Below are 27,607 nucleotides of genomic sequence, written 5' to 3'. Positions count from 1 at the left end.
ATTAAATAAAATTAAATGGATAAATTAAATCAACATTACTAACACACCCCAAATCAGGCTACAGTACAGGCACCTGGCCACTTGTCATTGCCTCTACAATCGCAGATCTACATCCTTACCATAGAATCTCAGGAGGTCATCTAGTCCAACCCACTGCTCAAAGCAGGACAAATCCCCAGACAGATTTTTGCCCCAGATCCCTAAATGGCCCCCTCAAGGATTGAATTCACAACCCTGGGTTTAGCAGGCCAATGCTCAAACCACTGAGCTATCCCTCCCCCCCCAGAGTTTACCTTTCCCAGTTCACACAGTCTTATTGTCACTTTGTAGAGAAAATTAAACATCACATAGATTTCTAGAGCAAAGTCCTTACTTTCATATCTCATACAAGCATATGCCTTTCCCCCACCCAGTTTCTCCCTGCTTTGTTTCCAACACCACTGCCCAGCTGTGGAAAACAGATCATGGTTGTGGTGACTCCTTAGAGCGTGTTGAGTACAGTTGTGCTGCCCTCTCACACAATAAGGAGACCAGCACTTCAAAGGCCCTGCACCCAAAACTTCAATAAGTAGTAACCAAAAGAACTAAACTGTTCATCCTGAGATGATGGGTAACAAATGAGGTCTTTACCTCATCTCACCATTAGATGGCAGCATAGAGCTCATTCCCTAGCCCTACCTTTATATAACCCCAGGTGCAGGGGAAGTGGGGGCTAGAACTAGCCCAGCTCTCACTCAGCAGAGGCACTGTCTGCTGGGGCAGAGGCAGGCGAGGGACCATGGCTGGCTTTAATGTCCGCAGCGTTCTGGTGACTGGGGCCAATCGGGGAATCGGCCTGGAGCTCGTCAAGCAGTTTCTGGAGAAATCAAACCCACCCGAGTGGGTCTTTGCGACCTGCCGGGACCCAGAGGGAGAGCGAGCGCAGGTGAGAACGGGGCGAGGTGAGATGGAGTTAGCTGTACATGGTGGTGGGGAGGGAGGGGAATCTGAAGACGCCTTCGGCTCCGAGATCAATGTGCCGGAGGAGGGGATTGCAGACACAGCTCCAGCCTGAGGGTTGTAGCTACACCCGAGCTAGCTTTACCAGAGGTAGCTCGAGTACCAGAGCAGTGAGGATGCGGCAGCACAGGCTGGCCCTTGAGTAATTCCCCAGGGGTTCCGGGCCGGCAAGTACAGCGTATACCTGTTGTGATTGCGGTGTAAACATACCCAGTACTGCCGGCCTCAAGAGAGACAAAATCATGCGTCCGACCCCCAAAATCAGTTTTTTAGTCTGTCTTGTGACTTTGTAACTCCCCTCTATTCCTCTGTCAATGTGTGCGTGGATCATTTCGGGTGGAAAAGTCAATCTTTAATGCGCACAAAATGCACGGCACTCCCTGGCTGCTCCGATGGCAACTCCACTCCCCTTCTTCACACAGGGGAACTGCCATCCATTTCCTATGGCTGTGCTGACCCAGCAGCAGCACTTCTCTGCTCAGGCCTCCACGGCACCACTTCCCTGACTCCCCCCTCCCTTGTCTGCCCCTGCCCCAGACCCTCTGTCTGCTCTAGGGCCATGCTTACATAGAGGCAGGGCTGCTCTGTGTTCTGAGCCCCCAGGCTCTTGCACTGAGCTCTGCCCACATGCCCACCCTGGAAAACTGCAGAATCAGAGTTCCTTCTTGTGTCATCGCCAAAATCCTCACTCACAACCAGTTCACGAGAGCTGGCAACACTGCCACACTGCCTTCCCCTGGCTCCTGAGTGAGGACTCCCCTTCCCCACAACTGCCCCATGGTAGGGGAGCTGCCCCCCAACCCCATCCCTGTCTCTGCACCACTCAGCCTCACTCCTGACCCCCATTCCCATATAATTCCTAAACCTGCTTCCTGCCCCCCAGGGCCCTGCTCCTCTCCAGTGTCCTCATTCACAATGTCCCGGCTGCTCCTCGCAGTCCCTGTGCCCTGACCAGCCCCCGGCGTCACAGACTCCCAGAGCGCATGGAGGGAGAGGACAGGGAGCACAGGTGCGTTACTGACAGGGAAATGGTTTGTGTCCCTGACTCGATCGCACTGAGTTAGATGATGGTGTTTTAGATGCTCAGGAGACAGACAGACGCCTCCTACAGAGGCAGAAAGCCAGAGCTGGATGCTGCACGTGGGGGCTTTGCAGAGTCAAAGCAATAAGATATTGACTCGGCCCCAGGTAGCAGCAGGGAGCTGGACGCTGCCCAGCCTGGCCATCACCCAGGGGTGGCGGCTCTGTCAATAATCATCGACTTTATTCTTTTCCAGCAATTGAAGAACTTGGTGTCCAGGAATCCAAACCTGGTGATCGTTGTGCTAGGTGGGTTCCCTTCCCTGGGTTATGTTGTTCCCCCATTCCCTGTCCCTGTCCTTGTCCCCATTCCCTGCCCTCCAGATCTCAGTGGGGAGAACAGGACCAGAGTCAATAATCACTTCGAGCCCATTGACTCCTTACCCAGCCCCAGAGAAGGCGGATTTGAGTGGGGAGCCCTGCTGGGAAAGCCTCAGGGCCACCATGTACCTGGCCCCTCATGTGACAATCACACATGGGCAGCTCTGTCATGCATTCCCACCTCTGGGACGGAGCCTCACGCATCCAGCTGATCAGTTCTCTCACCTACAATGCATTCAAAAATAGTTTTAGATCATTCCAGTTCTTTGTCTAATTTAGATCAACTACACACATCTGAAGTATTCACTAATCACAATACATTTAGGGTTTTTAAATCTCCTACTAAGATTGTCCAAATAACTCATAATTATTTTTAATATCATTACCCTTTCCTATTCTTGCCCCACTACAACTCCACTTCTCTGGACCCAGCAGCAACTTTTCCTCCCAACTTCCACCCCCTCTCCTACCTCTCATTCCCGCTGGGTGAGGGCTGTGCTATGGGATGACATGAGGGAGGAGGAATCATGCACCTGAACCCCCTGCTCTGTCTCTATAGAAACTACAGACCCAGCCAGCATCAAGGCGGCAGCAGTCAGAGTTGAGGAGCATCTGAAAGGCTCGGGGCTGAATCTGTTGATAAACAACGCTGGGATAGTAAGGAAGAATACACTAGAGTCTGAGACTCTGGAGGGCATGTCCCTGGTGTACACAACAAATGTGACGGGACCCTTGCTGGTGAGCCAGGTAAGAGCCCCGACCAAGGGCATGTCGCCGGCTGCACTTGGGTTTGATTTTGCTTAGGCCAGAAATCTTCCCTTCCCCTGGATTCTAGTTACTGGATCAATGTGGGGGCCTTGGTTGTTTACACCACACGCTGCAGGGCCTTAGAGGTTTTTAAGGCCCAGCTTGACAAAGCCCTGGCTGGGATGATTTAGTTGGGGTTGGTCCTGCTTTGAGCAGGGGGTTGCACTAGATGACCTCCTGAGGTCTCTTCCAACCCTAATCTTCTATGATTCTATGATTGTGGGACTCTAACCACCTGAGAAATGAATCCATAGGCCAAGATCTACACATGGACTGGCTTCGCAATACTCAGTGTTTCAATCCCTAACTTTTAAGCATCTAGACAATCACTGCAAGAACAATGTGATGCTGTGACGGGTTGGATCACAGAAACCCCCTTGGGAGCTGCCACCCAATGTACCAAGACTACTCCTGCTTCTGTTTTCCCTGCCAGCTCAGGACTCCAGCACCCTGTCTTGCTGAATTAGACACTCCAGTCCACTTCAACACAGACCCAGGGTCTGAATCACTTGTCCCAAAGCTGCAAGTTTATCTGAAAACAGCTCATAGAAGTGTGCTTGTCTTTAGCACTCAGATGCCCAACTCCCAATGGGGTCTAAACCCAGATAAATCCGTTTTACCCTGCATAAAGCTTATGCAGGGCAAACTCATAAATTGTTCGCCCTCTATAACACTGATAGAGAGATATGCACAGTTGTTTGCTCCCCCAGGTATTAATACATACTCTGAGTAAATTACTAAATCAAAAGTGATTTTATTAAATACAGACAGTAGGATTTAAGTAGTTCAAAGTAGTAACAGACAGAACAAAGTAAGTCACCCAGTAAAATAAAATAAAATGCGCAAATCTATGTCTAATCAAACTAAATACAGATAAGTTCCTCACCAGTTCCAGAATGCTCCCTTTTACAGGCTAATCTCCTTTTAGCCTGGGTCCAGCAATCTCTCACAACCCCTGCAGTTACTGTCCTTTGTTTCAGTTTCCTCCAAGTATCCTGGGGGGGTGGAGAGGCTCCTTCTTTAGCCAGCTGAAGACCCCTATGGAGGGGTCTCCCACAGGTTTAAATAGACTCTCTCTCTTGTGGGTGGAGACCTCCCTCCTATGCAAAGTCCAGCTCCAAGATGGAGTTTTGGAGTCACCTGGGCAAGTCACATGCCCCTGCATGACTCAGTCTTTACAGGCCGACGCCATTGTCCACATGGTATCTTGCATGTCTCCAGGAAGACTTCTCATGTGGATTGGAGCATTCCAAGATGCATTGTTCCCCAAGTGTTTCCTGATCAGGTACTTAACCTGGCGAATTCCTTCCTAAAGAAGCTGACCAAATGCCCCACAAAGCTTACTTAGAAATCAAGCAAGCATACAGCCCATATTCTTAACCTCAAGTAGAAAATGATATATATGTACAAATAGGATGAATAGATATAGTAGACCATAACCTTTACGGAGATATGTTACATGGCACAGGCAGCACAAAACATATTTCAGTTATGTCATACATACATTTATAAACACCCCCCCATAAAGCCTTATGGGGTACGCTGTCACACCCTCCCCCTGAACTTACTGCCAGAGACTTGGACACTGTCCATGGCGGAGGCAGTATACCTAAAGTTCCTCTTTTCTGGACAGGGCATCTGCTACCCAGTTCTCCTTTCCTTTAATATGAGTAATCTCCATGTCAAACTCCTGTAGGACCAGGCTCCAGCGTAGCAGTTTGGAGTTGGTGCCCTTAGTTCGGTGAAGCCATACTAAAGGTGAATGGTCAGTTAGAATTCTGAACCTCCTATTAAAAAGGTAAGGTCTTAATTGTTTGACGGCCCACACAATGGCATAGCATTCCTTCTCTATGACAGAGTAATTCTGTTCGGCCGGGGACAGTTTTTTGCTCAGGAAGGCAATGGGGTGCTTATTACTGTCTTCCCCTGTCTGCATCAGCACAGCACCCAACCCTGTGTCTGACGCGTCAGTGCACAACTCAAAAGGCTTTTCGAAGTCAGGGCTGGCCAGCACAGGCTTCGCAGACAGGAGTGCTTTTACCTTGTTGAAGCCTTTTTGGCATGCCTCTGACCAAATGACCTTATTAGGTTGATGCTTTTTACATAAGTCCGTGATTGGGGACACAACGTCACTGAACCCCACCACAAACCTCCTGTAATAGTTTGCCAAGCCTATGAAGGATTGGACTTGCCTTTTAGTCTGGGGTACAGGCCATTTCACGATGGCTTCCACCTTAAGAGGGTCGGGGGATATTTTACCCCCCCCCCACCCAGTGCCCCAGATAAGGGACTTTGGCTGCCCCTATCTTGCACTTGGAGGGCTTCGCAGTTAGCCCAGCCTCTTTGAGCTTTGATAGCACGACTTCCAGGTGCTCTCTGTGGTCACCCCAGGTGTTGCTGAATACAGCAATGTCATCTATATATGCCCTAGCATAATGCTGCAAGCCATTTAACACTCTGTTGACCAGTCTCTGGAAGGTGGCACCCGCATTTACCAGATCAAAAGGTAACACTGTGAATTCATAGAGCCCTATGTCTGTGATAAAAGCTGATTTTTGTTGCGCCTCTCCCTCCAGAGGGATCTGCCAGTAACCTTTGGTCAGATCAAAGGTACTAAGGTACTTGGCTTGACTCAGCACATCCAGCATGTCATCAATTCTTGGCATGGGGTATGCATCTGTTACAGTGACAGCATTGAGTTTTCTATAGTCTACACAAAATCTAACGGTGCCATCTCTTTTGGGGACCAAGACCACAGGGGAAGCCCATGCACTGTCGGAATCCTTAATCACCCCCAAGTCCAACATGCTTTGTATCTCAGCCTGAATTTGTTCCTTCACCTTGCCGGTGGCCCTATAAGGCCTGGAAGGAGGAGGTTGAGCCCCTTTCGTGAGGATCCTATGGGACAGCAAGTGCGTCCTCCCTGGTTTGTTGGAAAATACCTCACTGTACTTCTGCAGTGTTGACAACGCTTCCCTCCTTTCGAGTGGTGTCAGCTCACTACAGATTTCTATACTTTCAAGGGACGACCCGTCTTGGCATTCAGCCATCAGATCAGTGAGTGGGTGTGCCTCAGTTTCCCCTTCGACACAACAGATCATGTTTACCTCGGCCACTCTGCTGTGATAGGCCTTGAGTCTGTTTACATGTACCAATTGGGGTACCGCACCATCCAGGGGCCTTTTAACTTTATAAGTGTCCTCATTCGCCACTTCCACCACTTCAAAGGGCCCCTCCCAGGAGTTTTGCATCTTGAACTTTTTGGCAGGGCCGAGTACCATGACCAAATCTCCTACATCAAAAGTGCGTTTACAAGTATTTTTATCATACCACGCCTTTTGCTTGGCCTGACTGCTCTGGAGGTTGTTCTGTACAATCTCCATCATGTCTTTCAACTCCCTCCTGAACTTCTGGACATACTCAGTCACGGGTTCCTCCCTTACCGTGTTGCATCCTTCCCAGGTATCCCTAATGAGATCGAGGGGTCCCCTCACTTTCCTCCCATACAGAAGGTCAAATGGAGAAAAGCCTGTGGACTCTTGGGGTACCTCCCTGTAGGCATACAGCAGGAACGGTAATAGTTCATCCCAACTTTGGGCCCTTTTTTTGGCATACATCCCCAGCATGGATTTTAGGGTCCCATTGAATCTTTCCACCAGCCCATTGGCCTGTGGGTGGTAGGGGGCCGTCTTAAGCTGTTTCACTCCACACACCTTCCATAGCTCATTGAACAACTGCGACATAAAGTTTGCCCCCCGATCAGACAAAATCTCCTTAGGGAAGCCCACTCTGCTGAATATGGTGAGCAGAGCTCTTGCCACTGTCTCGGCTTCTATGTTAGACAGTGCAATTGCCTCAGGGTACCGAGTGGCGAAGTTTACTACCACCAAGATATACTTGTTCCCTCTCCGGGTGGGGGGTGGCATAGGACCCACTATGTCTATTGCCACTCTTTGGAATGCCTCCTGGATGATGGGCAAGGGACGCAGCGGAGCCTTCTGGGGTCCCCCCGGCTTCTTCCTCTCCTGACACAACGCACAAGTCCTACAATAATCCCTCACATCATTCTGTATCCCTGGCCAGTAGAAATTCCTCCTCAGCCTGTCATATGTCCTCTGTACCCCCAAGTGACCAGCAAAGGGACTGTCATGCGCTACCAGCACTAATTCCCCCCGGTGTTGGCTGGGTACAACCAACTGCTTATAGGGTTGACCGGGACCCTGGTTTTTCCCTACAGGGGCCTGCCTGTACAGTTTCCCGTCCTCTTCAAAAAACTTCTCCCCCCCCCCCTTCCTGGAGTTCCCTCCGAGATACACTTTCTTATACTTTCAAGGGAGGGGTCCGCCCTTTGTCTAGCTGCAAATTCCTGACAGACAACCCTTGAGATAGCGTCCCCGTCCCTGGGCACTGACTGCATCTCCCCTGCCCCCACCCCTGGGAGCCTGTTGTCCTCAGCCAGACAGAGGCCTGGCTCTGCCTCTCCCATATTTGGAAGTACCCCTCCTCCCTGCACTGTCCTGTCAATGAGTTTGCCCTGCATAAGCTTTATGCAGGGTAAAACGGATTTATCTGGGTTTAGACCCCATTGGGAGTTGGGCATCTGAGTGCTAAAGACAAGCACACTTCTATGAGCTGTTTTCAGATAAACTTGCAGCTTTGGGAGTTTGCCCTGCATAAGCTTTATGCAGGGTAAAACGGATTTATCTGGATCACAGAAACCCCCTTGGGAGCTGCCACCCAATGTACCAAGACTACTCCTGCTTCTGTTTTCCCTGCCAGCTCAGGACTCCAGCACCCTGTCTTGCTGAATTAGACACTCCAGTCCACTTCAACACAGACCCAGGGTCTGAATCACTTGTCCCAAAGCTGCAAGTTTATCTGAAAACAGCTCATAGAAGTGTGCTTGTCTTTAGCACTCAGATGCCCAACTCCCAATGGGGTCTAAACCCAGATAAATCCGTTTTACCCTGCATAAAGCTTATGCAGGGCAAACTCATAAATTGTTCGCCCTCTATAACACTGATAGAGAGATATGCACAGTTGTTTGCTCCCCCAGGTATTAATACATACTCTGAGTAAATTACTAAATCAAAAGTGATTTTATTAAATACAGACAGTAGGATTTAAGTAGTTCAAAGTAGTAACAGACAGAACAAAGTAAGTCACCCAGTAAAATAAAATAAAATGCGCAAATCTATGTCTAATCAAACTAAATACAGATAAGTTCCTCACCAGTTCCAGAATGCTCCCTTTTACAGGCTAATCTCCTTTTAGCCTGGGTCCAGCAATCTCTCACAACCCCTGCAGTTACTGTCCTTTGTTTCAGTTTCCTCCAAGTATCCTGGGGGGGTGGAGAGGCTCCTTCTTTAGCCAGCTGAAGACCCCTATGGAGGGGTCTCCCACAGGTTTAAATAGACTCTCTCTCTTGTGGGTGGAGACCTCCCTCCTATGCAAAGTCCAGCTCCAAGATGGAGTTTTGGAGTCACCTGGGCAAGTCACATGCCCCTGCATGACTCAGTCTTTACAGGCCGACGCCATTGTCCACATGGTATCTTGCATGTCTCCAGGAAGACTTCTCATGTGGATTGGAGCATTCCAAGATGCATTGTTCCCCAAGTGTTTCCTGATCAGGTACTTAACCTGGCGAATTCCTTCCTAAAGAAGCTGACCAAATGCCCCACAAAGCTTACTTAGAAATCAAGCAAGCATACAGCCCATATTCTTAACCTCAAGTAGAAAATGATATATATGTACAAATAGGATGAATAGATATAGTAGACCATAACCTTTACGGAGATATGTTACATGGCACAGGCAGCACAAAACATATTTCAGTTATGTCATACATACATTTATAAACACCCCCCCATAAAGCCTTATGGGGTACGCTGTCACACCCTCCCCCTGAACTTACTGCCAGAGACTTGGACACTGTCCATGGCGGAGGCAGTATACCTAAAGTTCCTCTTTTCTGGACAGGGCATCTGCTACCCAGTTCTCCTTTCCTTTAATATGAGTAATCTCCATGTCAAACTCCTGTAGGACCAGGCTCCAGCGTAGCAGTTTGGAGTTGGTGCCCTTAGTTCGGTGAAGCCATACTAAAGGCGAATGGTCAGTTAGAATTCTGAACCTCCTATTAAAAAGGTAAGGTCTTAATTGTTTGACGGCCCACACAATGGCATAGCATTCCTTCTCTATGACAGAGTAATTCTGTTCGGCCGGGGACAGTTTTTTGCTCAGGAAGGCAATGGGGTGCTTATTACTGTCTTCCCCTGTCTGCATCAGCACAGCACCCAACCCTGTGTCTGACGCGTCAGTGCACAACTCAAAAGGCTTTTCGAAGTCAGGGCTGGCCAGCACAGGCTTCGCAGACAGGAGTGCTTTTACCTTGTTGAAGCCTTTTTGGCATGCCTCTGACCAAATGACCTTATTAGGTTGATGCTTTTTACATAAGTCCGTGATTGGGGACACAACGTCACTGAACCCCACCACAAACCTCCTGTAATAGTTTGCCAAGCCTATGAAGGATTGGACTTGCCTTTTAGTCTGGGGTACAGGCCATTTCACGATGGCTTCCACCTTAAGAGGGTCGGGGGATATTTTACCCCCCCCCCACCCAGTGCCCCAGATAAGGGACTTTGGCTGCCCCTATCTTGCACTTGGAGGGCTTCGCAGTTAGCCCAGCCTCTTTGAGCTTTGATAGCACGACTTCCAGGTGCTCTCTGTGGTCACCCCAGGTGTTGCTGAATACAGCAATGTCATCTATATATGCCCTAGCATAATGCTGCAAGCCATTTAACACTCTGTTGACCAGTTTCTGGAAGGTGGCACCCGCATTTACCAGACCAAAAGGTAACACTGTGAATTCATAGAGCCCTATGTCCGTGATAAAAGCTGATTTTTGTTGTGCCTCTCCCTCCAGAGGGATCTGCCAGTAACCTTTGGTCAGATCAAAGGTACTAAGGTACTTGGCTTGACTCAGCACATCCAGCATGTCATCAATTCTTGGCATGGGGTATGCATCTGTTACAGTGACAGCATTGAGTTTTCTATAGTCTACACAAAATCTAACGGTGCCATCTCTTTTGGGGACCAAGACCACAGGGGAAGCCCATGCACTGTCGGAATCCTTAATCACCCCCAAGTCCAACATGCTTTGTATCTCAGCCTGAATTTGCTCCTTCACCTTGCCGGTGGCCCTATAAGGCCTGGAAGGAGGAGGTTGAGCCCCTTTCGTGAGGATCCTATGGGACAGCAAGTGCGTCCTCCCTGGTTTGTTGGAAAATACCTCACTGTACTTCTGCAGTGTTGACAACGCTTCCCTCCTTTCGAGTGGTGTCAGCTCACTACAGATTTCTATACTTTCAAGGGACGACCCGTCTTGGCATTCAGCCATCAGATCAGTGAGTGGGTGTGCCTCAGTTTCCCCTTCGACACAACAGATCATGTTTACCTCGGCCACTCTGCTGTGATAGGCCTTGAGTCTGTTTACATGTACCAATTGGGGTACCGCACCATCCAGGGGCCTTTTAACTTTATAAGTGTCCTCATTCGCCACTTCCACCACTTCAAAGGGCCCCTCCCAGGAGTTTTGCATCTTGAACTTTTTGGCAGGGCCGAGTACCATGACCAAATCTCCTACATCAAAAGTGCGTTTACAAGTATTTTTATCATACCACGCCTTTTGCTTGGCCTGACTGCTCTGGAGGTTGTTCTGTACAATCTCCATCATGTCTTTCAACTCCCTCCTGAACCTCTGGACATACTCAGTCACGGGTTCCTCCCTTACCGTGTTGCATCCTTCCCAGGTATCCCTAATGAGATCGAGGGGTCCCCTCACTTTCCTCCCATACAGAAGGTCAAATGGAGAAAAGCCTGTGGACTCTTGGGGTACCTCCCTGTAGGCATACAGCAGGAACGGTAATAGTTCATCCCAACTTTGGGCCCTTTTTTTGGCATACATCCCCAACATGGATTTTAGGGTCCCATTGAATCTTTCCACCAGCCCATTGGCCTGTGGGTGGTAGGGGGCCGTCTTAAGCTGTTTCACTCCACACACCTTCCATAGCTCATTGAACAACTGCGACATAAAGTTTGCCCCCCGATCAGACAAAATCTCCTTAGGGAAGCCCACTCTGCTGAATATGGTGAGCAGAGCTCTTGCCACTGTCTCGGCTTCTATGTTAGACAGTGCAATTGCCTCAGGGTACCGAGTGGCGAAGTCTACTACCACCAAGATATACTTGTTCCCTCTCCGGGTGGGGCGTGGCATAGGACCCACTATGTCTATTGCCACTCTTTGGAATGCCTCCTGGATGATGGGCAAGGGACGCAGCGGAGCCTTCTGGGGTCCCCCCGGCTTCTTCCTCGCCTGACACAACGCACAAGTCCTACAATAATCCCTCACATCATTCTGTATCCCTGGCCAGTAGAAATTCCTCCTCAGCCTGTCATATGTCCTCTGTACCCCCAAGTGACCAGCAAAGGGACTGTCATGCGCTACCAGCACTAATTCCCCCCGGTGTTGGCTGGGTACAACCAACTGCTTATAGGGTTGACCGGGACCCTGGTTTTTCCCTACAGGGGCCTGCCTGTACAGTTTCCCGTCCTCTTCAAAAAACTTCTCCCCCCCCGCCTTCCTGGAGTTCCCTCCGAGATACACTTTCTTATACTTTCAAGGGAGGGGTCCGCCCTTTGTCTAGCTGCAAATTCCTGACAGACAACCCTTGAGATAGCGTCCCCGTCCCTGGGCACTGACTGCATCTCCCCTGCCCCCACCCCTGGGAGCCTGTTGTCCTCAGCCAGACAGAGGCCTGGCTCTGCCTCTCCCATATTTGGAAGTACCCCTCCTCCCTGCACTGTCCTGTCAATGAGTTTGCCCTGCATAAGCTTTATGCAGGGTAAAACGGATTTATCTGGGTTTAGACCCCATTGGGAGTTGGGCATCTGAGTGCTAAAGACAAGCACACTTCTATGAGCTGTTTTCAGATAAACTTGCAGCTTTGGGAGTTTGCCCTGCATAAGCTTTATGCAGGGTAAAACGGATTTATCTGGATCACAGAAACCCCCTTGGGAGCTGCCACCCAATGTACCAAGACTACTCCTGCTTCTGTTTTCCCTGCCAGCTCAGGACTCCAGCACCCTGTCTTGCTGAATTAGACACTCCAGTCCACTTCAATACAGACCCAGGGTCTGAATCACTTGTCCCAAAGCTGCAAGTTTATCTGAAAACAGCTCATAGAAGTGTGCTTGTCTTTAGCACTCAGATGCCCAACTCCCAATGGGGTCTAAACCCAGATAAATCCGTTTTACCCTGCATAAAGCTTATGCAGGGCAAACTCATAAATTGTTCGCCCTCTATAACACTGATAGAGAGATATGCACAGTTGTTTGCTCCCCCAGGTATTAATACATACTCTGAGTAAATTACTAAATCAAAAGTGATTTTATTAAATACAGACAGTAGGATTTAAGTAGTTCAAAGTAGTAACAGACAGAACAAAGTAAGTCACCCAGTAAAATAAAATAAAATGCGCAAATCTATGTCTAATCAAACTAAATACAGATAAGTTCCTCACCAGTTCCAGAATGCTCCCTTTTACAGGCTAATCTCCTTTTAGCCTGGGTCCAGCAATCTCTCACAACCCCTGCAGTTACTGTCCTTTGTTTCAGTTTCCTCCAAGTATCCTGGGGGGGTGGAGAGGCTCCTTCTTTAGCCAGCTGAAGACCCCTATGGAGGGGTCTCCCACAGGTTTAAATAGACTCTCTCTCTTGTGGGTGGAGACCTCCCTCCTATGCAAAGTCCAGCTCCAAGATGGAGTTTTGGAGTCACCTGGGCAAGTCACATGCCCCTGCATGACTCAGTCTTTACAGGCCGACGCCATTGTCCACATGGTATCTTGCATGTCTCCAGGAAGACTTCTCATGTGGATTGGAGCATTCCAAGATGCATTGTTCCCCAAGTGTTTCCTGATCAGGTACTTAACCTGGCGAATTCCTTCCTAAAGAAGCTGACCAAATGCCCCAAAAAGCTTACTTAGAAATCAAGCAAGCCTTTTAGTCTGGGGTACAGGCCATTTCACGATGGCTTCCACCTTAAGAGGGTCGGGGGATATTTTACCCCCCCCACCCAGTGCCCCAGATAAGGGACTTTGGCTGCCCCTATCTTGCACTTGGAGGGCTTCGCAGTTAGCCCAGCCTCTTTGAGCTTTGATAGCACGACTTCCAGGTGCTCTCTGTGGTCACCCCACGTGTTGCTGAATACAGCAATGTCATCTATGTATGCCCTAGCATAATGCTGCAAGCCATTTAACACTCTGTTGACCAGTCTCTGGAAGGTGGCACCCGCATTTACCAGATCAAAAGGTAACACTGTGAATTCATAGAGCCCTATGTCCGTGATAAAAGCTGATTTTTGTTGTGCCTCTCCCTCCAGAGGGATCTGCCAGTAACCTTTGGTCAGATCAAAGGTACTAAGGTACTTGGCTTGGCTCAGCACATCCAGCATGTCATCAATTCTTGGCATGGGGTATGCATCTGTTACAGTGACAGCATTGAGTTTTCTATAGTCTACACAAAATCTAACGGTGCCATCTCTTTTGGGGACCAAGACCACAGGGGAAGCCCATGCACTGTCGGAATCCTTAATCACCCCCAAGTCCAACATGCTTTGTATCTCAGCCTGAATTTGCTCCTTCACCTTGCCGGTGGCCCTATAAGGCCTGGAAGGAGGAGGTTGAGCCCTTTTGTGAGGATCCTATGGGACAGCAAGTGCGTCCTCCCTGGTTTGTTGGAAAATACCTCACTGTACTTCTGCAGTGTTGACAACGCTTCCCTCCTTTCGAGTGGTGTCAGCTCACTACAGATTTCTATACTTTCAAGGGATGACCCGTCTTGGCATTCAGCCATCAGATCAGTGAGTGGGTGTGCCTCAGTTTCCCCTTCGACACAACAGATCATGTTTACCTCGGCCACTCTGCTGTGATAGGCCTTGAGTCTGTTTACATGTACCAGTTGGGGTACTGCACCATCCAGGGGCCTTTTAACTTTATAAGTGTCCTCATTCGCCACTTCCACCACTTCAAAGGGCCCCTCCCAGGAGTTTTGCATCTTGAACTTTTTGGCAGGGCCGAGTACCATGACCAAATCTCCTACATCAAAAGTGCGTTTACAAGTATTTTTATCATACCACGCCTTTTGCTTGGCCTGACTGCTCTGGAGGTTGTTCTGTACAATCTCCATCATGTCTTTCAACTCCCTCCTGAACCTCTGGACATACTCAGTCACGGGTTCCTCCCTTACCGTGTTGCGTCCTTCCCAGGTATCCCTAATGAGATCGAGGGGTCCCCTCACTTTCCTCCCATACAGTAGGTCAAATGGAGAAAAGCCTGTGGACTCTTGGGGTACCTCCCTGTAGGCATACAGCAGGAACGGTAATAGTTCATCCCAACTTTGGCCCCTTTTTTTGGCATACATCCCCAGCATGGATTTTAGGGTCCCATTGAATCTTTCCACCAGCCCATTGGCCTGTGGGTGGTAGGGGGCCGTCTTAAGCTGTTTCACTCCACACACCTTCCATAGCTCATTGAACAACTGCGACATAAAGTTTGCCCCCCGATCAGACAAAATCTCCTTAGGGAAGCCCACTCTGCTGAATATGGTGAGCAGAGCTCTTGCCACTGTCTCGGCTTCTATGTTAGACAGTGCAATTGCCTCAGGGTACCGAGTGGCGAAGTCTACTACCACCAAGATATACTTGTTCCCTCTCCGGGTGGGGCGTGGCATAGGACCCACTATGTCTATTGCCACTCTTTGGAATGCCTCCTGGATGATGGGCAAGGGACGCAGCGGAGCCTTCTGGGGTCCCCCCGGCTTCTTCCTCTCCTGACACAACGCACAAGTCCTACAATAATCCCTCACATCATTCTGTATCCCTGGCCAGTAGAAATTCCTCCTCAGCCTGTCATATGTCCTCTGTACCCCCAAGTGACCAGCAAAGGGACTGTCATGCGCTACCAGCACTAATTCCCCCCGGTGTTGGCTGGGTACAACCAACTGCTTATAGGGTTGACCGGGACCCTGGTTTTTCCCTACAGGGGCCTGCCTGTACAGTTTCCCGTCCTCTTCAAAAAACTTCTCCCCCCCTCCCTTCCTGGAGTTCCCTCCGAGATACACTTTCTTATACTTTCAAGGGAGGGGTCCGCCCTTTGTCTAGCTGCAAATTCCTGACAGACAACCCTTGAGATAGCATCCCCGTCCCTGGGCACTGACTGCATCTCCCCTGCCCCCACCCCTGGGAGCCTGTTGTCCTCAGCCAGACAGAGGCCTGGCTCTGCCTCTCCCATATTTGGAAGTACCCCTCCTCCCTGCACTGTCCTGTCAATGAGTTTGCCCTGCATAAGCTTTATGCAGGGTAAAACGGATTTATCTGGGTTTAGACCCCAATGGGAGTTGGGCATCTGAGTGCTAAAGACAAGCACACTTCTATGAGCTGTTTTCAGATAAACTTGCAGCTTTGGGAGTTTGCCCTGCATAAGCTTTATGCAGGGTAAAACGGATTTATCTGGATCACAGAAACCCCCTTGGGAGCTGCCACCCAATGTACCAAGACTACTCCTGCTTCTGTTTTCCCTGCCAGCTCAGGACTCCAGCACCCTGTCTTGCTGAATTAGACACTCCAGTCCACTTCAACACAGACCCAGGGTCTGAATCACTTGTCCCAAAGCTGCAAGTTTACCTGAAAACAGCTCATAGAAGTGTGCTTGTCTTTAGCACTCAGATGCCCAACTCCCAATGGGGTCTAAACCCAGATAAATCCGTTTTACCCTGCATAAAGCTTATGCAAGGCAAACTCATAAATTGTTCGCCCTCTATAACACTGATAGAGAGATATGCACAGTTGTTTGCTCCCCCAGGCATTAATACATACTCTGAGTAAATTACTAAATCAAAAGTGATTTTATTAAATACAGACAGTAGGATTTAAGTAGTTCAAAGTAGTAACAGACAGAACAAAGTAAGTCACCCAGTAAAATAAAATAAAATGCGCAAATCTATGTCTAATCAAACTAAATACAGATAAGTTCCTCACCAGTTCCAGAATGCTCCCTTTTACAGGCTAATCTCCTTTTAGCCTGGGTCCAGCAATCTCTCACAACCCCTGCAGTTACTGTCCTTTGTTTCAGTTTCCTCCAAGTATCCTGGGGAGGTGGAGAGGCTCCTTCTTTAGCCAGCTGAAGACCCCTATGGAGGGGTCTCCCACAGGTTTAAATAGACTCTCTCTCTTGTGGGTGGAGACCTCCCTCCTATGCAAAGTCCAGCTCCAAGATGGAGTTTTGGAGTCACCTGGGCAAGTCACATGCCCCTGCATGACTCAGTCTTTACAGGCCAACGCCATTGTCCACATGGTATCTTGCATGTCTCCAGGAAGACTTCTCATGTGGATTGGAGCATTCCAAGATGCATTGTTCCCCAAGTGTTTCCTGATCAGGTACTTAACCTGGCGAATTCCTTCCTAAAGAAGCTGACCAAATGCCCCACAAAGCTTACTTAGAAATCAAGCAAGCCTTTTAGTCTGGGGTACAGGCCATTTCACGATGGCTTCCACCTTAAGAGGGTCGGGGGATATTTTACCCCCCCCCCACCCAGTGCCCCAGATAAGGGACTTTGGCTGCCCCTATCTTGCACTTGGAGGGCTTCGCAGTTAGCCCAGCCTCTTTGAGCTTTGATAGCACGACTTCCAGGTGCTCTCTGTGGTCACCCCACGTGTTGCTGAATACAGCAATGTCATCTATGTATGCCCTAGCATAATGCTGCAAGCCATTTAACACTCTGTTGACCAGTCTCTGGAAGGTGGCACCCGCATTTACCAGACCAAAAGGTAACACTGTGAATTCATAGAGCCCTATGTCCGTGATAAAAGCTGATTTTTGTTGTGCCTCTCCCTCCAGAGGGATCTGCCAGTAACCTTTGGTCAGATCAAAGGTACTAAGGTACTTGGCTTGACTCAGCACATCCAGCATGTCATCAATTCTTGGCATGGGGTATGCATCTGTTACAGTGACAGCATTGAGTTTTCTATAGTCTACACAAAATCTAACGGTGCCATCTCTTTTGGGGACCAAGACCACAGGGGAAGCCCATGCACTGTCGGAATCCTTAATCACCCCCAAGTCCAACATGCTTTGTATCTCAGCCTGAATTTGCTCCTTCACCTTGCCGGTGGCCCTATAAGGCCTGGAAGGAGGAGGTTGAGCCCCTTTCGTGAGGATCCTATGGGACAGCAAGTGCGTCCTCCCTGGTTTGTTGGAAAATACCTCACTGTACTTCTGCAGTGTTGACAACGCTTCCCTCCTTTCGAGTGGTGTCAGCTCACTACAGATTTCTATACTTTCAAGGGACGACCCGTCTTGGCATTCAGCCATCAGATCAGTGAGTGGGTGTGCCTCAGTTTCCCCTTCGACACAACAGATCATGTTTACCTCGGCCACTCTGCTGTGATAGGCCTTGAGTCTGTTTACATGTACCAATTGGGGTACCGCACCATCCAGGGGCCTTTTAACTTTATAAGTGTCCTCATTCGCCACTTCCACCACTTCAAAGGGCCCCTCCTAGGAGTTTTGCATCTTGAACTTTTTGGCAGGGCCGAGTACCATGACCAAATCTCCTACATCAAAAGTGCGTTTACAAGTATTTTTATCATACCACGCCTTTTGCTTGGCCTGACTGCTCTGGAGGTTGTTCTGTACAATCTCCATCATGTCTTTCAACTCCCTCCTGAACCTCTGGACATACTCAGTCACGGGTTCCTCCCTTACCGTGTTGCATCCTTCCCAGGTATCCCTAATGAGATCGAGGGGTCCCCTCACTTTCCTCCCATACAGAAGGTCAAATGGAGAAAAGCCTGTGGACTCTTGGGGTACCTCCCTGTAGGCATACAGCAGGAACGGTAATAGTTCATCCCAACTTTGGCCCCTTTTTTTGGCATACATCCCCAACATGGATTTTAGGGTCCCATTGACTCTTTCCACCAGCCCATTGGCCTGTGGGTGGTAGGGGGCCGTCTTAAGCTGTTTCACTCCACACACCTTCCATAGCTCATTGAACAACTGCGACATAAAGTTTGCCCCCCGATCAGACAAAATCTCCTTAGGGAAGCCCACTCTGCTGAATATGGTGAGCAGAGCTCTTGCCACTGTCTCGGCTTCTATGTTAGACAGTGCAATTGCCTCAGGGTACCGAGTGGCGAAGTCTACTACCACCAAGATATACTTGTTCCCTCTCCGGGTGGGGCGTGGCATAGGACCCACTATGTCTATTGCCACTCTTTGGAATGCCTCCTGGATGATGGGCAAGGGACGCAGCGGAGCCTTCTGGGGTCCCCCCGGCTTCTTCCTCGCCTGACACAACGCACAAGTCCTACAATAATCCCTCACATCATTCTGTATCCCTGGCCAGTAGAAATTCCTCCTCAGCCTGTCATATGTCCTCTGTACCCCCAAGTGACCAGCAAAGGGACTGTCATACGCTACCAGCACTAATTCCCCCCGGTGCTGGCTGGGTACAACCAACTGCTTATAGGGTTGACCGGGACCCTGGTTTTTCCCTACAGGGGCCTGCCTGTACAGTTTCCCGTCCTCTTCAAAAAACTTCTCCCCCCCTCCCTTCCTGGAGTTCCCTCCGAGATACACTTTCTTATACTTTCAAGGGAGGGGTCCGCCCTTTGTCTAGCTGCAAATTCCTGACAGACAACCCTTGAGATAGCGTCCCCGTCCCTGGGCACTGACTGCATCTCCCCTGCCCCCACCCCTGGGAGCCTGTTGTCCTCAGCCAGACAGAGGCCTGGCTCTGCCTCTCCCATATTTGGAAGTACCCCTCCTCCCTGCACTGTCCTGTCAATGAGTTTGCCCTGCATAAGCTTTATGCAGGGTCAAACGGATTTATCTGGGTTTAGACCCCATTGGGAGTTGGGCATCTGAGTGCTAAAGACAAGCACACTTCTATGAGATGTTTTCAGATAAACTTGCAGCTTTGGGAGTTTGCCCTGCATAAGCTTTATGCAGGGTAAAACGGATTTATCTGGATCACAGAAACCCCCTTGGGAGCTGCCACCCAATGTACCAAGACTACTCCTGCTTCTGTTTTCCCTGCCAGCTCAGGACTCCAGCACCCTGTCTTGCTGAATTAGACACTCCAGTCCACTTCAACACAGACCCAGGGTCTGAATCACTTGTCCCAAAGCTGCAAGTTTACCTGAAAACAGCTCATAGAAGTGTGCTTGTCTTTAGCACTCAGATGCCCAACTCCCAATGGGGTCTAAACCCAGATAAATCCGTTTTACCCTGCATAAAGCTTATGCAGGGCAAACTCATAAATTGTTCGCCCTCTATAACACTGATAGAGAGATATGCATAGTTGTTTGCTCCCCCAGGTATTAATACATACTCTGAGTAAATTACTAAATCAAAAGTGATTTTATTAAATACAGACAGTAGGATTTAAGTAGTTCAAAGTAGTAACAGACAGAACAAAGTAAGTCACCCAGTAAAATAAAATAAAATGCGCAAATCTATGTCTAATCAAACTAAATACAGATAAGTTCCTCACCAGTTCCAGAATGCTCCCTTTTACAGGCTAATCTCCTTTTAGCCTGGGTCCAGCAATCTCTCACAACCCCTGCAGTTACTGTCCTTTGTTTCAGTTTCCTCCAAGTATCCTGGGGGGGGGGGGGGTGGAGAGGCTCCTTCTTTAGCCAGCTGAAGACCCCTATGGAGGGGTCTCCCACAGGTTTAAATAGACTCTCTCTCTTGTGGGTGGAGACCTCCCTCCTATGCAAAGTCCAGCTCCAAGATGGAGTTTTGGAGTCACCTGGGCAAGTCACATGCCCCTGCATGACTCAGTCTTTACAGGCCGACGCCATTGTCCACATGGTATCTTGCATGTCTCCAGGAAGACTTCTCATGTGGATTGGAGCATTCCAAGATGCATCGTTCCCCAAGTGTTTCCTGATCAGGTACTTAACCTGGCGAATTCCTTCCTAAAGAAGCTGACCAAATGCCTCCCAAAGCTTACTTAGAAATCAAGCAAGCATACAGCCCATATTCTTAACCTGAAGTAGAAAATGATATATATGTACAAATAGGATGAATAGATATAGTAGACCATAACCTTTACGGAGATATGTTACATGGCACAGGCAGCACAAAACATATTTCAGTTATGTCATACATACATTTATAAACACCCCCCCATAAAGCCTTATGGTATACGCTGTCACAGATGCACAAAGCCCGAGTTAGCTTATAAGAGAGGTCTCTATCTCCTCCCCCCCCGCCATTTTGTGTGGAGTTAAGTGGCCTCTGAGCATGCCCACCGGATCGGGCCCCGCAGGCAAGGTAAGTGGAGGAATGCCTGTCTTCTCTGGGTTTGAGGATCGCTCTGGAGCTCAGCCAGGAGATGGTGTCTGGATGCGGGGAGTGAGGCTACAGGGCGCATGGTCAGAATGAGAAACTTGGGGGCCTAGGGAACTTTTACAGCAGAAAGTTGGGCACCTGCACAATTAGGCAGCAGCCGAGCGGTGGTTTTGTGGATCACAGCAATGACTAAAACTGGGAATTAGGTGTCTAAATCTGGAGGTTAGGCACCTAAATCCCTTTGTGGATTTACCCCTAGCTCTGCCCTTCGTGGGGATCCAAACCAGTAGAGTCCAGCTCCCACAGTAGATTCCATTCCCTTAAAACAAAGGGTGGTGATGGTTTCCAGTGTATCCTTTCTCCATGACAAATAGTCCCCAGTAGAATAATTACTTAAAGAAAAGGGGCGGGGGGTTCTGTAGCATACCCTCTCTCTTCAATAAATAGTCCCCAGTAGAGTAGTAGGAAGGGGATTCTCAGGGGTGAGTTTCCCTCCTTTGCCAAATGCATCTATTGCTTGTTAGATTCTGTCTAAGGCTCCCAGGCCTCTCTGGACTCTTCCTCCGCCTACAGCTCCCGATTCAGCAGCAGCTCAGCCTTCCTTAGATGCAGTTCACGAGATGAGTCTCACTTAACTGTGAATGTAGTGCAGTGTGTGCTGAGCTGCGGCTGAGCAACGCAGTGACTGCTTCCTCCGAACCTCCCCAGAAGTGGCAGATGACATGGGTCCAAAGTGTAGGCAGGCCAAGCCAAGAGCTTGACCCTCAGGTGCAGGGCACCCACAGTGACACAGAAACCTCATAACACCAACTGGCAAGAGATTACAGGGTCCTGATGAGTCTGGTGTGTGCATTCTTGTTCACCAAAGAGTGGCATGTGAGGTCTCCAATAAAAGTCGGTGTCACCCTGGGCGTCAATATAATTGTGAAATGCACATACAGATGCTGGATAAGGAGTTATGTCCGTACACTGGTTTCTTGTCAGAAAAGAAATGTTTATCTACCTGGCAGTTTCCATGGAAACTAAGTATTGTATGATTTCAGAGTAGCAGCCGTGTTAATCTGTATCCGCAAAAAGAACAGGAGTACTTGTGGCACCTTAGAGACTAACAAATTTATTAGAGCATAAGCTTTCGTGGGCGACAGCCCACTTCTTCGGATGCATCCGAAGAAGTGGGCTGTCGCCCACGAAAGCTTATGCTCTAATAAATTTGTTAGTCTCTAAGGTGCCACAAGTACTCCTGTTCTTTTAAAGTATTGTATAGTTCCCAGTGGGTCTCCTCTCACCAGTCTGAACTGAATGCTAATGAAGGATTGTGAAACCTTCAAAGACAGAAAAGTAACAGGAAAACACAAGCGGCGTGTGTGGGTGTGTCCATGTGTACACCATCTTAAGGTGCACATCAAAGGTTTGCCTGAGTATATTTGGGGGACAAAGAAGACATGGTGAAATCCTTCACAGAGGAAGTAAACAGGCAGGGAGTTTGCTTCATGAAAAAGGGATCCCAGCCAGGCTTGGTTGGAAACACTGGAGAGAACTTTGGGTGAGACAAGCTTCTTTAGACAGGAGGAGACTTGCTAGTTAAGTTTCATCTCTAGAAAGTGTGTTATTGATTTTGTTTTCTATGTAACCATTTGTTTCCAAAATTCTTACTCTCACTCACTGACTTTCTGTTCTTTGATAATAAACATATCCTTGTTTTCACTATAGATAGATCTAAGTGCTAGGGTGCTAAGCAAAGTGATGATCCTGAGCTGAATCTTACTGGCTGGTGCGTCCTTTCCTCTGGGAACAGCAGGCCTGGTATTTCTGCCAGTGGCCAAGGGGCTGGACACTGCAGGGAATACTCGGAGGGCTCTGGAGTCAGTGTGTGTCTATCACTAACCTGTATAGAGAGCGAGGCCTATGGAGGCCTGGAAGGCCGGGTTTGTGTTGCCAGAGGCTGGTGGTTTCAGGAAGCTGCTCCACAGCCGGTACAGACAAGACTGCTTCACACTAAGGGCAGGTGGTGGTGAGGAGCCTCACAACACGGGCAACGGATTCTTCCTAAAATTGGGGGGGTGACAAGGCCTCGCCCCCTCCATGGCTCTGCTCCTGCCCCTTCTCTTCCCCACAAAGCCCCGCCTCCCAGCCAAGCCGGAAGCCGTAGTTGGGCTGGGGAGCCGGTGCGGGTGGAAGGCCCACAGCTGCCCCCATGACCCTTACCCCAACCTGGCTCCGGCTTCTGGCCTGGCCTGGGGCGGAGCCTCGGTGACCGAAGAGCCACAGCCGGGCCCTGGTAAGAGCCTCGGCAGCTGTGGGTAGCCGCGGACCCTCCATCTGCCCTGGGTGGGGAGGCCGAGGGGCAGGGACACAGGCCGGTGGCTGCTCTCACCACCTCCCACCCCACCCTGGGCAGGTGGAGGGTCCGTGGCTCCCCAGTCCACCCTTACCCGGCCAGGCTCCAGCTTCCAGCCTGGCCAGAGGGCGGGGCCTCGGGGGAAGAGGAGGAGCAGGGGACTGGGCCCGTGGCAAAAAGTGAATGAGCCAGACCCGTCCACTTTCAAAAGTGGGAGGGCCACGGCCCCTTGGCCCTCTCTGTTCCAGTGCCACTGCCTCACAACCCGGGTTCCTTTCTCCTAAGCTGACCCCAGGGGTGCTCTTTTCTCCCCATTGCCCAGGCGTTCCTGCCCTTGCTGAAGAAGGCTGCCCAGGGAAGCAACCAGAAAGGGCTGAGCTGTAGCAAGGCGGCCATTGTCAACATGTCCAGCGAGGCTGGCTCCATCCAGAATGTCTTTATCTGGCATGTGGGTCAAGCTATCTCCTATCGCTGCAGCAAGGTACAGGACGTGCTCAGTGTCACTCAGTGCTTTCCCCATGTTCTCCGCCCTCCTGCTCAGCCATTTTAGCTTCCACCGCTGTGTAGGGTGGGACCAGCTGTTGTTCAACTGCCCGGAATTCAGCGCAGCTCCCGCAGTTCCCCTTCAGTGAGGAACCTTCCACCATGTGTGTATCCCATCAGGGAAATCCTCATACTGGGAGGCGCATGGGGTTCCTCAGCACTAGACTAGCCAGTCTCCCCCCAGACAGGGGAGGGCCACTATACAGCTATTCATAGAATCATAGAATATCAGGGTTGGAAGGGACCTCAGGACATCATCTAGTCCAACCCCCTGCTCAAAGCAGGACCAATGCCCAACTAAATCATCCCAGCCAGGGCTTTGTCAAGCCAGGCCTTAAAAACCTCCAAGGAAGGAGACTCCACCACCTCCCTAGGTAACGCATTCCAGTGCTTCACCACCCTCCTAGTGAAATAGTGTTTCCTAATATCCAACCTAGACCTCCCCCACTGCAACTTGAGACCATTGCTCCTTGTTCTGTCATCTGCCACCACTGAGAACAGCCGAGTTCCATCCTCTTTGGAACCCCCCTTCAGGTAGTTGAAGGCTGCTATCAAATCCCCCCTCATTCTTCTCTTCTGGAGACTAAACAATCCCAGTTCCCTCAGCCTCTCCTCATAAGTCATGTGCTCCAGACCCCTAATCATTTTTGTTGCCCTCCGCTGGACTCTTTCCAATTTTTCCACATCCTTCTTGTAGTGTGGGGCCCAAAACTGGACACACTACTCCAGATGAGGCCTCACCAATGTCGAATAAAGGGGAACGATCACGTCCCTCGATCTGCTGGCAATGCCCCTACTTATACAGCCCAAAATGCCGTTAGCCTTCTTGGCAACAAGAGCACACTGCTGACTCATATCCAGATTCTCGTCCACTGTGACCCCTAGGTCCTTTTCTGCAGAACTGCTACCTAGCCATTCGGTCCCTAGTCTGTAGCTGTGCATGGGATTCTTCCGTCCTAAGTGCAGGACTCTGCACTTGTCCTTGTTGAACCTCATCAGGTTTCTTTTGGCCCAATCCTCTAATTTGTCTAGGTCCCTCTGTATCCTACCCTCTAGTGTATCTACCACGCCTCCTAGTTTAGTGTCATCGGCAAACTTGCTGAGAGTGCAGTCCACACCATCCTCCAGATCATTAATAAAGATATTAAACAAAACCGGCCCCAGGACCGACCCTTGGGGCACTCCGCTTGAAACTGGCTGCCAACTAGACATGGAGCCATTGATCACTACCCGTTGAGCCCGACGATCTAGCCAGCTTTCTATCCACCTTACAGTCCATTCATCCAGCCCATACTTCTTTAACTTGGCAGCAAGAATACTGTGGGAGACCGTATCAAAAGCTTTGCTAAAGTCAAGGAATAACACATCCACTGCTTTCCCCTCATCCACAGAGCCCGTTATCTCCTCATAGAAGGCAATTAGGTTAGTCAGGCACGACTTCCCCTTGGTGAATCCATGCTGACTGTTCCTGATCACTTTCCTCTCCTCTAAGTGTTTCATAATTGATTCCTTGAGGACCCACTCCATGATTTTTCCAGGGACTGAGGTGAGGCTGACTGGCCTGTAGTTCCCTGGATCCTCCTCCTTCCCTTTTTTAAAGATAGGCACTACATTAGCCTTTTTCCCGTCATCCGGGACCTCCCCCGATCGCCATGAGTTTTCAAAAATAATTAATTATAGCCCTTCCTAGGGGCAAATATACCCAGTTGAGAGACCGTCACTAGGTTTAAATCGAGGGGACCATATCCTCTGTTGTCCCTTGTGAAACCTGGGGGGGGGGAGGGGGAGAATTGATGCCACATTTACACTTCCCTCTGCTCCCCCCCCCAGATCATGCATAACCTAGAGCAGCTTCAGCACTGCTCTAATTTGTACTCAGCTGTCACAGCTCCCCTGAAGCCACACAGTAGCTGTGGCTCATTGAAGTACAGCTACATCCCCTTCCCTATGGTCATGCCCCCGAGAGCACCTTGTTGTCCCCATAGAGCATCAGAGACTGCAGCTCACACCAGGGTCCTCACCCCCTTGTCTGTCTCTCCCTTCCCTGCCCTCAGGATCTGGGATCATTTCCTGTAGGGCTCATTCCCCTTCCCCATGTGCTGCTGTCTCTGCTCATGGTGTGTCTCGCCCACAGGCTGCTCTGAACATGCTCACCAAGTGCCAATCCTTGGGGTATAGAGGAGACGGGATCCTGAGCATCGCTGTCCATCCTGGCTGGGTGCAGACTGACATGGGGAGCTCACCCACCTTCACGGTATATACCTTGCTAGGAGAGGCCAGTTGTAGCCTCATGTCATGGGCAGATGTTCATCGTAGGGGGAATGGTTACGCCGTAACCTGTCGCCCCCTCCACTTCCGACCTGTATGGCGGAAAACTGTCGCAATGAGCCTGTCATCGGCTCTCACCTCCTGGGGATTCAGCACTGTGTCCTGGGCATTGATCCCCCTGCTGCCACTTCCTTGGTTCCTCCGGCTCCTGGCATCGCAAAGCAAACGTCAGCAGAGCTGCTGCCATGGGGAGCTGGGAGCTGGTCATCATGGGCACCAGCATCAGGGGACAGTGACCTGGGTTGGCCCCTCATGGTTTCGGCTGGCCCCAGGGAGATCCTGGCCTCACCCATGGGCACCTAGCGGCCTGGACCAGCACCAGGCCAAATCTGATAGTTTCAGACAAATTTTAAGCCCAACTAGACCCAAACCAGTCCAAGAATGTCAAGTTGTTTTGAAACCAGATCCAATCTGAACCTGACACTGCCCCTGAACCTGTGTCTATGCCACTGCTGCCACCTTGTCTTTGGGGCTCGGCCTGGTGGGGGCTTCCCCTTCACACACCCCATGCCAGCCACCTGTCTCCAGCTGCCTCACGCCCGTGGGGTCAGCATGGCAGTGGCTGTATGCCCTGCTCATGCCAGCCACCACCGCCTTGCTGTGCAATGTGTGCTGCCAGGGGAGAGGGGCTGCCAGTAATCAGCACACTCGCTCGACAGCATGCACAGCGCGGTGAGGTGGTGGTGGCCAGCAGGAGCACAGAAATGCAGCCACCACCTCACCAATCCCATGGCAGGAGAAGGTAACGAGAGACCACCAGACCCCAGCCAGAGTGTGTCAGTGTAGTGGGGTGGACACCCGCTCCTGCCTTGAGGGATTGGAAAAGCCCTACAGAGGGCTGGGGCAGGGCAAGGTAAAACCCTGGCTGATTGGGGGAAGTGGCTGCAGCTGGGCCACACCCTAATCAGAGCCCAGATGGCCTGTATAAAGAGGCTGGGAGCCAGGAACTCAAGAGTCTCTCTCTGCCTTCAGAGAGAGATGGGTCTGGCTGCAGGGAGTTAGACAGGGTACCTGTGGTGGAGCAGGGCTGGGGAAAGGCTGGGGAGCTCCAGCCTGGAAAGCCCCAGGCTGCAGCCTAGGAGAAGGCTAAGGGGTACTGGGGGTTGCAGAGGGTAGCCCAGGGCTAGGCCAAGGCAGCAGGTCCAAACCCAACCTTGCCGATGATGAGTGGCCTATACTGCAGTCTGTCCCAGAGAGTGGGGGCTAGTTGGTGACTGGCAGTGGCCTTATTGTGAGGTGGGGTTAGTGGGTGGGGGTTCCCCTGGGAGGGGAGACCTAGCGTGTGTGGGTATTGCCAGGGGCAGCATCCAGAGCAAGGGGCACCGGGGTCCTGGAAGGGACACGGGGGCCAGTGAAGAGGACAAGGTAGATCACCGGCCTGCAGAGGGTGCTCCAGAGGCTGGTGAGCTAATTCCCTGGAAGACCAGCAGGAGGCACCGCAGGGGTGAGTCTGACCTCCTACAGTCAGGTTGTTTTCAGACCCCACCTGACCCAAATCTGACACCTGTAGTTGGGTCCCTTCAGGTTCCAGTTTGGTTGCAAGGCTCTAGATCCCTTCCCCTGGGCCAGCCCCGGAGCCGATCCTGGTCTTTTCCCTGTTCATAAGGTGTCCTTGGCCGCCCCCTAGGGCAAGTTCTTCCCCCTCACTCTCCCTTGCCCTGTGCAGGCCCCGCTGACGGTGGATGCAAGTGTCCAAGGGATCCTGAACGTGCTCCCTACGCTCTCCGAGAAGGACAACGGGGCCTTTGTGAGCTGGGAAGGGAAAGTTCTTCCCTGGTGA

General features: G+C 50.4%; 1 protein-coding gene across 1 annotated transcript; it reads left to right on the top strand.

The window, feature by feature from the left end:
* Positions 1 to 713: 713 nt before the first annotated feature.
* Positions 714 to 27,607, top strand: LOC135888818 (C-signal-like). The gene is made up of 6 exons (XM_065416603.1): positions 714 to 925; positions 2,277 to 2,328; positions 2,960 to 3,147; positions 23,279 to 23,437; positions 25,634 to 25,753; positions 27,494 to 27,607. Exons 1-6 carry the CDS (start codon positions 779 to 781, stop codon positions 27,605 to 27,607), a joined length of 780 nt encoding a protein of 259 aa, XP_065272675.1. The 5' UTR covers positions 714 to 778.

This window comes from Emys orbicularis, chromosome 14 (assembly GCF_028017835.1).
Source record: "Emys orbicularis isolate rEmyOrb1 chromosome 14, rEmyOrb1.hap1, whole genome shotgun sequence".
NCBI lineage: Eukaryota > Metazoa > Chordata > Testudines > Emydidae > Emys > Emys orbicularis.
This window is presented reverse-complemented; position numbering and strand designations above follow the sequence as displayed.